This window comes from Papio anubis, chromosome 15 (assembly GCF_008728515.1).
Source record: "Papio anubis isolate 15944 chromosome 15, Panubis1.0, whole genome shotgun sequence".
In the NCBI taxonomy this organism is placed as follows: Eukaryota; Metazoa; Chordata; class Mammalia; order Primates; family Cercopithecidae; genus Papio; species Papio anubis.
This window is the reverse complement of record NC_044990.1, coordinates 38,530,726-38,544,319: the sequence shown is the minus strand read 5'-3', so window position 1 is coordinate 38,544,319 and position 13,594 is coordinate 38,530,726. Positions and strand designations below refer to the sequence as shown.

At 31.3% G+C, this 13,594-nt stretch overlaps 1 protein-coding gene across 2 annotated transcripts in view; it reads left to right on the top strand.

Moving 5' to 3' along the window:
* Positions 1 to 13,594, top strand: part of DIAPH3 (diaphanous related formin 3) — a 495,444-nt gene that overhangs the window by 343,892 nt on the left and 137,958 nt on the right. For both annotated transcript variants that reach the window (XM_021929669.2, XM_021929670.2), the window contains one exon: positions 7,530 to 7,665. In XM_021929669.2, the coding sequence (XP_021785361.2) occupies positions 7,530 to 7,665 (136 nt within the window). The remainder of the gene's footprint in view (positions 1 to 7,529; positions 7,666 to 13,594) is intronic.

The window sequence follows — 13,594 nt, the reverse complement described above, 5'->3', positions numbered from 1 at the left end:
GAAGGCCTACCACTTGTATAATTAAAGTCCCAGAAGAATAGATTCAAAAAGAATGAAAGACAATATTCAAAATGGTGGCTAAGAATTTTCCAGATCAGGAATCCATAGAATAGGAAATACAACTTATACAAAGCCAGATAAATAAAATGAGACTCACTTCAAATAAATAATGAAGCTGCAGAACACTAAAGTCAAAAAGATTTGCAGCCAGAGAGAAAAGATATGACCCCAACGCAACAACAATTAGATACAGATTACTTTTCTGCAAAAATGGAAGGCTAAGGAGAGTGAGATCTTTAAGTGATGCACAAACATAAATGTTCTTCTAATTTAGGGTATACCGCAAAAGATCTTTATAGAGCACAGGTGGAATTATCTACTATTTGTAGATAAACAGAAAACAAGAGTGTTTTTCATCAACATCTTTATGTTAAAAGATTTTTTTTAAGAGACTGGCAAACATTTTCTTAAGTAGCCAGATAGTAAATATTTCAGGTTTGCAGGCAATACAGTCTCTGTTGCAACTCTCGTGTAACAGTGCAAAAGCAGCTATGCCCAATATGTAAATAAACAGCTGTGGCTATGTACCAGTAAAACTTTATTTACAAAATACATGGTCAATCTAAGGATTGTAGTTTGCTAGCTTCTGCTTTAAAGGTTGTATTTTAAGAAGCAACAAATTAAAAAAAAAAAAAAAAGAAGAAGAAGAAAAAGATTTGAGAGATAAGAAGCCATAACTATTATGAAAACAAATGTAAAGAAAGTACACAATAAAACAATGTTATATAAATTTATAAATTGAGTGAGAGAGATTTAGAATTTGGGTTTTCTTTATTCAAGGGAGAAAGGGAGATACAGATATTAATTAACTTTAGGTCTAGTTAAGTTGCTAATTTGTGTAATAAAAATACAAGGATAACCAGTGAAAGGATAGAAATATCAAATATAAATTCTAAACTGTAGTGAGAGAAATAGACTAAGAAAGACACACCAAAAAAAAAAAAATCAGGAAAAATAAAAGTAATTGCATAGCTAAAGCTAGACAAATAGATGGAAACAAACATTTTATAAATCACAATAATTTTTTTAAAGGACTGTAATATCATATAAAAAATAAAATCTAGTTTTATGCTCTTTATAAGAGACCCCCCTGTAACCTATGGATATAGAAATGTTTGAAGTAACAGGACAGTTAATGAAATATAAGGCAAATATTAATCAAAAGAAAGAGAGAAACTATGTTAATAGGTACAGTTGACTCAAGACATTAATTACTTCATGATAACAAAAAGCTTAATTCACCTGAAAGATACAACAATTTAAAAATGGCATGTGCTTAATAACATAGCCCCAAAATGACATTGTAAAAATTAATAAACTATATGGATAAGTTGACAGATTTAGGATCATGTTAGGAAATTTCAACAAAGTTCTCTAACTTAACTGATAAGCAGAAAAATATCGTTAAAGACAAGGGTTAAACAATTAACAGACTTGATTTGATTGTGTATATAGAATTCAAACTCGATAATTAAAGAATACACATTTTTTCATGTACAAGTTGAACTTTTATAAAATTGGTTATGTACTAGAGATCATGAAATAAATCTCAATACATTTTTCAGTGTCAGTTTTATTTATTTATTGACCACAATGACATGAAATTAGAAATACAATTAAAAGGATGAAATTTTAAAACCTCTATTTTGAAAATTCTAAAAACACATTTAAAAAGCCATATGTCAAAGATGAAATTATGGAAAACAATTATACTTGAACAATATTGAAAATACCCCACTTTAGAATTTGCTGGATGCAGTAAAAGTAGTATAAAGAAATTTATACCATATGTGCTTAAGAGAACAAGTCAAATGTTCCTACATAAAGAAAAGATAAATATTTAAGGTTATGGATGTTCCATTTACCCTGATTTGATCTTTGCACATTATATAAATATATCAGATTATCATATGCACCCCCAAAATATGTACATGTATTATGTGTCAATAAAAAAGCTTTTATCAGAAAGACTTAAAGATATAAGCATCTGACTTTAGAAATTTAAAAAGGATTTATATGATCCTAGAGAAAACAGAAGGAGAGATATGAAAGATTAAATGAAAGAAAAAGTGACATAAACTTAACAGGCAAAAATGAGGTTATTCTGAAAAGACAAGTTAATTCGATATATTGCTAAAAAGATTAATCAAGAAAAAAGAGAAGAGAAATAATATTGAGAATGTAAAAAGGAATGTAACTCAAGATACAGAAAATAGTAAAAAGAGAAGAGCTTTCTATAAAAATTAGTAGGATAGTATTGGAAAAGGTGAATGAAATGGGTAAGTTCCTAGAAAAAAATAACTTATTGAAATTACTTTAAAAGAAATAGAAAGCATGAATAGTTCTATAACTAATTTTTATTTTAATGACTTTTAATCTTCAAAATAAATACTTGGCCTAGAAGTTTTTCAGATACATTTTACCAAATTTTAATGAAATGATTATCTCAAACAAATGGAATATAAAACTGTATTTTATGACTAAATGTTCGAAAAGATAAATTCTTCCTGTCCAAGTTGAGTTTATCCCAGAAGTGAAATTATGGCTTAATATTAGAACATTCATAAATATAATTCACTATATTGAGTCAAATGGAAAAAAAATTGTGAAATTTCTCTCAGTCAAGTCAGAAAATCCTACTCAGATTTCAAAACAAGAACCATGAACTAATTTAACCCTTCACCCTACTCCGAAGTAGGAAAGGAGTCAAAGGAAACCCTTTAACCTAATACTTGGACTCTAACTCCTAGTCAGTATAGTAAGATAAGACAAGTAGGAGTTGAAAATGTAAAGATTGAAAAGGGAGAAAATCAAGCTGACATTATAGCACTCTAAGAATAGCAAAAACAAATCCTATAGAAAAACTATCAGAAATAAAAATTATCAGTAGTATATATAAAAGTTACATTTTTTAGGCTGGGTGAGGTGGCTCATCCCTGTAATCCCAGCACATTGGGAGGCTAAGGTGAGAGGATCACTTGAACCCAGGAGTTCAAGACCAGCTTAGACAATATTGTCAAGACCCCCATCTCTACATAAAGTAAAAATTACCTTTTTATATGTTATAAAACAATAGAAATCATAATTTTTAAAGAAGGCACCATTTGCAATAGCAAAAGAAATGTAAGGTATAGAGAGTAAATCTAACAAAAATGTCCAAGACCTGAATGGAGAAAATGAGTTTTTTTTCTAAAGGCTTTTTTAAAGATCCAAGTTAATAAAAAGCCACATGCTGTTCACAGATATAAGACTCAAAATTGTGAAGATACCAATTAAAAATCCTTATAATCCTTTTCAACAAAACTTAACAAGTCTATTCTAAAATATAGATGGAAGAGCAAAGGCCCAAGGACATAGAAGACATTCCTAAGTAAGAAAAATAAGATGTAAGCCATAATAATTAAAATAGAGTATTATTCTTAAAGACATGGATATATTGATCAAATGGACTAAAAGAGCCGTAAATCAACACACATGTGCCAATTGAAATCCAAAAGAAGTGACTTTGCATATTAATGGATAAAGGATGGGCAAAAATGAATTGGATCTCCACCTCATACTGTTCAAAAATGTTGATTCCAACAATGAATGATTGGATTTTTAAAATGTGGTTTATATACACAATGGAATACTATTCAGCCTTAAACGAAAAAATGGAAATTCTGTCATTTGCAATAACATAGATGAAACCAGAAGACATTATGTTAAGTGAAATAAGCCATTCACTGAGAAACAAACACCATAATATCATCTCGCTTACGTGTGGTATATGAAAAAGTCCGACTTACAGAAATTGAGAATAGAATGGTGGTTATCATTCTACATCGAGGGTAAGGGGGTTGCACCAAACTCTATCTGGCAAGTAACACTCAAAGAATTTCTTTAGGCAAAGTGTAGCTGAAAGTAGTTGGTGGCAGTGCAGTTTGTTTGCCTGTTGACTAAATATAAAACAAGGTCAAGAAAAGATGATGTTTTTAAAAAATTTGTGTCTTATAGCCAATTATCTTTATATCTGGCTAACCCTTAACTTTTCTTTCTTAATTCAAATTTAGGATGGAAGTCACTGAGAGGCAGTCACATCCAAAATAATATTGTTCTCTTTTAATTATTACGCTTTTCTGTTTTAAGCTACTTTTACTTCTTAACATTTAGAATAAAAGAAAATCTCAAATTACTGTTTGAACTGGGATATTAGTCTCAGACTGAACACCTATTTCTGTGTTCTCTATTGGTATTTTTTTCAACTAAAATTCTTGTAATAGTTATAATATCAGAATATGCTATGTTTTAAATGAAGTAGGTTTTTAAATGAAAATCAATAGTGCATTTTTCATAAAACAAAATAGGTTTAAGTACCTCTTCAGACCTTATTTCTAAATGTAAACATTGTTTTTATAGGTCTTAGAAAAGTAATTTTGACTTTTTATTACCCATGGGAATGCTAAAAGGGCGTGGCAATTGTATCTGATAGCAGATGGCCTATTATGTACTCACATTTAAATGTATTCAGTCATTAAAGTAGAAAATTCACATCAGAAAATGTTATACCTTAATTAGACTCATAAATAAGCTACATGATATATTATTTATTTATTGTAGGTTCCTCTTGTTAATTTCTCTCAAGCAAGAAATACAATTTTGATTCCTGAATATTTGCTTATCCTTTCTCTATCCCAACCTATCTTCTTACCCCATCTCCCTTATAGATACATAGATACATGAGTATGCATGCACACACACATACAAATATACACACTTGTCTTTGAACCCATGATTGTCTTCTCCTACCATTCTCATATTGATGTGTGTGTGTGTGTGTGTGTGCGTGCGTGCGTGTGTGCGTGTGTGATGGAGTCTTGCTCTGTTGCCAGACTGGAGTGTGGTGGTGTGATCTTGGCTCACTGAAACCTCCGCCTCCCGCCTCCCAGGTTCAAGTGATTCTCCTGCTTCAGCCTCCCAAGTAGCTAGGACTACAGGTGTGTGCCACCATGCTCAGCTAATTTTTGTATTTTTAGCAGAGGTGGGGTTTCACCATGTTGGCCAGGATGGTCTCAATCTCCTGACCTCGTGATCCACCTGCCTTGGCCTTCCAAAGTGCTGGGATTACAGGCATGAGCCACCATGCCCAGCCTCTTATGTTGATTTTTATTACAACTTTTGTCTCATTAGCTGCCTCTTAATATACATGACCATAATATGAAGCAATATGGTAGAAAACCACTGACTGTAGCTAGCTTTCAAATCTTGCAACTTACTGCCTCTTACTACTTTTATTGCAGTAAACAAGTATTTAACCACTCTGGGCCAGATTAGAGAATGCAGAATCCACTTTGAGAATTAAAGGGATTGCGTAATAAAGTATCTAGTATTGCAGCTGGTATTTTATAGCTTAGCAATAATAACTATCATTTATATATGTCAAGAACTGTGAAGAGTTTGAGAGTTTACCTATAACAGGCTAACAAGTTAACTTGACACCATTTCATTCATTTGGGGTCAGAGACAAAGAATTCTTTGCCACTCACGGAATAACAATAGCCAGATTAAACAATTTTTTTTTTTTAGGTTTCTGAACCCGTACTCCCACAGGGCTATGTGAAACGGACAGATGACACTTGCATCCATAGTGGTTTGTGTCATTGGAGGGAAATCCTGAATTTAGGGAATGCAGTCTTTTATAATAGGTAGTAAGACTGTCCAGCCTTTGCTCCAGTTTATCATTCTGGGCAGTAACAAACCCCTTAGCTTAGGAGGGAGACACTACATCTGTCTTCAAATACTGTTCATTATGCAAATATCTTTGAAAAGGTAGTTCAAAACAAAGGTGCTTTGTTGGTGCTTGTATCTCAGTGTACGTAGTTTTGCATTTGTCTGCTTGAAAATCTCTAGTCATTTTCCAGAAGCATTAAAAGAAAATCCAGCCTCTCTATCTTGGCCTAGAAAACCTGAGGGATCAGGCCTCAGCATACCTCCCTGACCTCATCTTATACCTTTATACTGGCTTTCTTTCTGTCTCCTAAACCCATCAGCAGCCTTTGCATTAGCAGTTCCCTCTGCCTGATGTGTTCTAGATCCTCACTTACCTAGCTCCTTGACATTCAAGATTCAGCTTGAATCAAGTCAGAGTGAGACCTTATCTCTCTACCTAATGTAAAGTAACCTCTCAGGAATGCTATCACAGCACTCTTATTTTGTTGTTGTTATTTATTGTTTATCTCTGCCTCCTGCGATACCCTACCATATAGAATGTAAACTTATTTTAGTGTCCTCTCTTATGCACTCTTCCTTCTCCCGTCTCTACCTTCCTTTCCTCTCTCTTTTTCTTTCTCCTCCACTTTAAAACAATACTATTTAGTAGTTTCTCAGTAAGTATTAATTGGACGGATGGATAGATGGATGGATGGATGGATGGATGGATGGATGGATGGATGGATGGATGCATGCATGCATGCATGCATGCATGCATGAGTTACTATCCCCTCTACTCTATACTTTTTGTTTCTTTTTGTTGTTGGTCAAAAATATTAAACTTTATTATTTGATTTTTAATGAAGAACTTGTGCTAACTCTAGGGTTAAAATAAAGAATGCCACAGTAAAGAAATAAAAGCCTTCCCCCAAAACAACATAAACCACCTACTTGTTATAGTTTAATTACACACTTTTCTATTTAGTACCAGTGGTGATAAACTTCCAGTGTGTTAACTTGTTTGGTTTCATTGATGTTTAATATAATGTTACTCTCTTTGTTGGCACTTGAAAACCCCATATTTACCTGCTAATTCCCCTTAATGCCACATGAGGGGCATTTCTTGATGTGTGTAACACTTAAGAAGTAAGAAATTAAACAAATAATCACATATCTATTAAGATCTTCTTATTATTAGCATGTTATTATTAGTTTTGATCAATAGCCAGTGGACCTGGCTTAGAAATGACAAATATTTCTTTAGTTATCTTTACGATATTTCTCTATATGAGAAAAATTCATATATGATTATAATAAAAAGTAGCCACTACAAGATTTCACTTCTTTTATCATGTTTTTAATTTGATAATTTGTCTTGTACTTGATAATTTGCTTTGCAAAGAAGATATGGAAAACCCTAATTCAGTTGCTAGACACTTCTGGAAATGTATATGGTAAAAGTTTTGATTTGTGAATTAAATGCTTGTTTTATTTTCAGTTTCTGTCTCCCATCTCCCTTTTAGTTAGTTAATTCCATCAAGATGTAGATGTTTTAAAGATGCAGGTTTAAGTTTAATAACAGTTGTATTTATAGATACATAACATATTTAACGAGAGTTTCTGTGCATACCTTTTAGAAGAATGTATTACTAACATAACTCACCATTATCTAAAAGATAATCATGTCTCTACCTTAAGTATATTTTCAAATAGATAATTTTCCATTTTGTGGGGTGAATCACTGGTTAAAATTGATCATTTTTCAAAAATTTTTGTAATAGCAAGCAATAAAGGAGAACATCAAAAAAAGAGAAGCAGAGGAAAAAGAAAAACGTGCCAGAATAGCTAAAGAATTAGCAGAGAGAGAAAGACTTGAACGCCAACAAAAGAAAAAGCGTTTATTAGAAGTGAAGACTGGTGAGTACTATCTAATTTGCTATTTATTCTATGTATACTTAAGATTTATACTGGCTGCTTTATTAGCATATTAATGAACTTAGTGAAAAATGAAAATACAATCACTTGTTTCTGTAATTAAACCACAGAACAATTGTTTCTTTATGGTCTTTTCTCCCTTCCATTTACTAACAAGTAGTGTAGTGTCTTCATTCTAATGGTCATAGGTGATTTGGTCCTCTGTTATGCTGTTTTGCTTCCAGCGTATTCACGTTTCTTTCATTACTAACTCAATAAACAATCTTTAATAATGTATGTCAGTTAATAAAGTAACTATCAGAAAATGGCTGTGGAGAATTCTATAGGACATGTAACCTGGTTTCTTCAACAAAATATCCCAAGGGAGGGAAAAAAGTGATGGAGGATAAACATTGTTTAAAAGAAAGAGACTTAAGTGAAATATTAGCCAATTGCAATGTATGGAATTTATGTGTATTCCAATCTGTGGTCCCAGCTACTCAGGAGGTTGAGGTAGGAGGATCGCCTGAGTCTGGAAGGTTGAGGCTGCAGTATGCCTTGATCTTGCCACTGCACTGCAGTCTGGGAGACAGAGTGAGATTTTGTTTCAAAAAAACAACAAAAAGAAAAAAGCAGTCTGAACATTTTGGATACTTTTTTTCCCCCTGTAAACATGACAAAATTGTTGTCAATATGTTTCAAAGTATCTTTTAGAGTCTGGTACTGAAATTTTACAGAAACATATGTATATATGTATTTCAAGAAGCTAAAAGATACCACTTATTTAGAAGCAAAAGAATTATGTAAAATGTAGTATATTTTCATTCCCTGAAAAATTTGGCTTTTCTACTTCCAAGTCAGTAAGGATTGAACAAGGCTTTAATTAAAATCCATCCGCTTCACTGCTAAATCACCATAGTTTACAATTCAGGGTTACAAATTCACCTCAGGTTTCCCCAGGAATAGACAGAGATGCCTACTTTGCCTTCTTTACTTTCACTTTACAGGTATATTTTGTGCTTACTAAAGTGAACGGAGTACCTTAATGTATTGCACTTGTTTCTTCCTGGGAAGAAACATCATCTAAGCACAATTTCTTGTTTATATTTGAAATTCAGGGAATATTCTCAGAATTATTTTTAAGTATGAATGAAAATGGAGATCAGAAAGATTTAGTATTTATTTTTAAAATATGCTTCTGGAAAGAATTTTAAATTGATATATTATTTCCTAACTTACAGAAGATTCTGGTGTTTGAACATTAACTCTTTATTTATTTATTTATTTGTTTTTGAGATGGAGTTTTGCTCTTCTTGCAGAGCCTGGAGTGCAATGGCGCGTTCTTGGCTCACTGCAACTTCCACCTCCTGGGTTCAAGGGATTCTCTTGCCTCAGCCTCCCGAGTGACTGGGATTACAGGGGCCTGCCACCATGCCCGGCTAATTTCGTATTTTTAGTAGAGACAGAGTTTCACCATGTTGGCCAGGCTGGTCTTTAACTCCTGACCTCAGGTGATCTACCTGCCTCAGCCTCCCAAAGTGCTGGGATTACAGGCATGAGCCACCACTCCCAGCCTGAACATTAGCTCTTTTAGCATTGGCTAAAGTTATCTAGATGAGTTGCTAGATGGCAGATTGGATGCATTGTTTGTGGGTTTTGCCCAGAGTCTGATCACACAGAGTGTCTCAGTCATTCTCTCTTATACCAATTTGAAAGATTGAAACTTGATAGGGCACAGAAATTCTAATAAAACTTCCAGTGTAATCTCAGTAATGTTTTAATTTAAATTTGTGTCTCCGTAAGGAAATTTTCATTTTCAAGAATGAGTTTATTTTTCAAATTTATTTACATTATAGAAAACACCTAAAAAAATAGTAGATCAAAAGACTGTTACCCATAATCTTCCTATCCAAAGAATCACTGTAAACATTTCTGCACACTGTTCTTTCAGTTTTAAATTTTTCTGCTTTCTAATAGTAGCTATGCAGTTCAGTGTCACATTTTATATTGCTGAACTTTTGAATGTTTCGTGTTATTAATAACTTGTAATTCTTATAATTTTTAATATCTATATGATTGATTCCACTGGATGTGCCATATATAATTTAACTTGCATTAGTCAGTAATGAAGTCATGGAACAATAGTTATTGCTGATTTTTCAATGTGATTAATCTTTTTATTCATAAATAGAAAATAATTATTTTATTGGACATGGACTAGAAAAGGATATTTTTAAGACTTTTGATGCATACTTAAAATTGATTTTCAGAAGCATAACTTTAATTTTCTCAACTTTCAACATTGAGTTATAATTGTGCCTTGGTTGAATATTCTTATTTTTTAAAGATTTTTGCTAATTTTATAGATTTTAAATTTATGTTTTATTATCTTAATTTGCATTTCTTTGAGTATTACTAAAGTTGGACTTTTAAGAGGGTTTATAGTTCAGTTTTCGTTCCTCTGTCGTGAATTGTGTTATCTTTTTTTTATTGATTTGTACAAGTTAGCTCAGTATGTATTCATATTTACATTTTAAATATCTCTTTCCAGTGTGGCTTTTTTATTTCTATATCTTGGCATATATAAAACTATTTTATTTTCATTCTATGATGTTTTAATATTTGCCTTTGTTATTTTTTTCTATCACCTTTAAGTTTATAAAATCATCCTTTCAGTGATTTCATATCAACTTCATTTCTTTTCTAGTTTTGATTATTTATAATATGACTCTACTCCACTTATTTATAATTCTTCCTTAATTATTCATATATTTGATAGATAGGTTTTAATATACTAGGATCTGTTTCTGAATTTTACCAAAACCATTCTATTATTTAGCCATCAATTGTGTTTAATAGCTGTTTTATGTTGCTTTAAAATAGGTAATTTTATGTTGATGACATTACCTTCTTTTCTTAATTTTAAAATAGGCTTGAATGTTTTTAATTTTAACAATAGATTTACAGAAAGATTTTATTATATCTTTTGTTAATCATAGAGCCCATCTTATTTGACCTATTGGATTATTTTATTAGACTTTTTCTGCACTCTCTTCCTAAACATGGTCTGCAAATTGTCATAGGTGGGCCTCAAGTAATTGTAAAATCCTCACCCAATAGGACTTTCCAAACCTCTAATTTGCTGAGGTGCATATGCATCATACATTTTAACATTTTTCAGGAGTGCCCTCTGCAGAGCATAGTCTGAGTAACTTTGATTTATATAAATGATATTAAAATAATTTTAAATATATTTGTAAAATAAATAAAGATATATGCTGTATCTATATCATACCTATGAATATGCTATAGATGTAATAAAACTCATTTGATACAAGATGCTGAAACAGCTATGATTTAAGAAGCTACTGTGAGACTTTGTCTTTTAAAAACATTTGAAATTTTTGCAAGTCAACTTTGAGTTTTTTTTTTTTTTTAGACTGTGGGGTTTAAAATAATCTAGGGATAATAGCCCAAATTTCATAATATTTGTAAACACATAATTTTCTCACCAAAGTGAAAGACCTCTTCTAAAATTCCAGTAAATTATGATGATTCTGAATGGTCCTTAGTTTTCCTTTAAAATCAACACAATTATTAACGTAGAAGAACCAAGTATTTGATTTCTTAAAGTAACTGTTATTACCAAGTGAGTCATATAATCATATAACAAATATATTATTACATGCTTATTTATTGATAACTTTCATTTTTAAAAACATCACAAATATACAATCACCTTTTTTCCATATTATATGTGGAATATGCTTTTTGTCAAGTCATGATTTTTATAACATTTGAAGGCTTTATGAAATGGAGGTTACTAAAGTAGTGTATCTAATTTAGCACTTAATTACTGAAAACATGTAAAATATCACTTTTTTATACTTTTAAATTGATACATTGAATTTTATCCTTATGTGATATTTGACAAATATGATCTTCAATAAAGACACTATACTATTATAAAAATATATGTTATCATTTCTATTATTATTTTATTGGTAAAAAACGAAATACAGCAAGGCCACTTTTTATTGTTCTTTTATTCATCAAGTTTTTTTCTATATGTTGAGATTATAGTGATAAATAAGAATAAAAAGGTTCCTGCTGTAATGAAGTTTAAAATTCTAATGAATGCTTCAAATAACCAAATATAAAATAATATCAGATAATAATTTATAGGAACTAAAATAAGAACGATAATGAGATGGAGACTGCTTAGGCTGGTGGCAGTAACAAAATTTGGTCTCAGAGAACTAAGGAGACTATTAGTATATATCAAACTTTCTATTTTAAATATTGTTTAATAAAAATCCTCAGAAGTTGATTAAGATTTATATAATCAGTGTATGTGGTTTTCGGATAACCAAGCTTATAAGCTATTCTATATGTGCTAATATGGTGTATATTTTAAACATTGTGAGGATCAGTTGAAACTTTATGTAATTTTTCTCCACAGGTGTTATATTTTAGTACAGAATATGGTACTGCTCAAATCTTTGTAAAAATTTTTAGCCTGACTTTCTCAGCCTTGAAAGAATGTGGAAGGGTGAATTATTGAATTTAGTTTTGTTACCTCACTGAGCCAAGAACTTTTTGTTTTAGTTTATTTTCGTATGTAAGACGAAAATATATCCCTGGATGGTAGAGGAAGAGAAAAATCTTCACATAACTCTGCCATAAACCCACAGGGAGCTTCCTTCCATATATTTTCATGACTTTAGTATTTCCTCCATGCAAATAAGAACTGAATTTTTTCACAGGTGTTGAAATTCTTATATCACTATCTGAGGTAGCAGAGTAAATTAAATTCCTGTTCTTTCTTACCCACAGTAAATCATTACTTGCCGTTGGCAAGAGAACAGGCAACTATTTCCAAGTCTACTATTATTTATTATCACTATCATTTCAGAATGTGACTCGTTAATAGAATGAAAATAAAGGTAAAAATAGTGGACTAAATTTCTCCAAGAAGAAAAATGAAGCATTAAAAATCCTTTTGAGCCTCAAAACTAAGAAAGCAGTCTCCTATTATATTATGATGTTAAAACATGATGTTTTTTGTTTCTGTTTTCTCATTTTTTTTTTAAATGATGAGCGTGAAGGTCTCTTAAATATTCACATACACAGTTTTGGTTATTCCTGTTGAATGTTTTGGTATTACATAAACAAGCAAGTTACATTTTCACGATGTCTTTATTTAATCAATATATGAATTTTGAATAAGCGTCTAAGGTTGATCCTTGAGTTTGAACTATTTTAATTTAAGAAATACTTACAGTATTCATCTGAAATGAAGACTACCAAGCATAGACACTAGTGTTTATTAATTTAAAATGCATAACTATTCTTATGTGTAATCATTTCTAGTAAGGCAAGTAGTAGTAATAATTTTATGTGATTATGCACAACTTTCTCTAAATTCCATTTCTGTTTCTTAATCATGGACACAAATAGGGCATTTGAGAATAGAATTCAAACATTATACTCTAAGACTTCCTGAGTATGTAAGTTGATTCACATCATTTTTAAATAGCAGATCAAAATGGCCTTGAAATGGACCCAGTGTTGTGTAATTATGTTTTGTGGGGGAAGTAAATAAGAGCTTATTTAATGGAGCAATAAAAACTGTATGAGCAGCTCCTATATTTTAGTCTTTAGGTTACAATTTGTCTATTATTTATTAGACTTAAATGTCTCATTTGGTGCAACTTCAGTCTATTAAATAAAGAGATAATTAGCTTTTAGAAATCTGTTGTTTACCCACATGGCCAAAACTGCTCCTTTGTTTTCCATTCTGCAATTTAGAATAACTAAGCAATTAGGCCTCTATTTTCGAGGAAATGCATATTACATAAATACTACTTGGGAATGTCTCTGCCAATCTCAACAGATATGCAATTAATGTTTGTACTTGCTTTCATAAAGG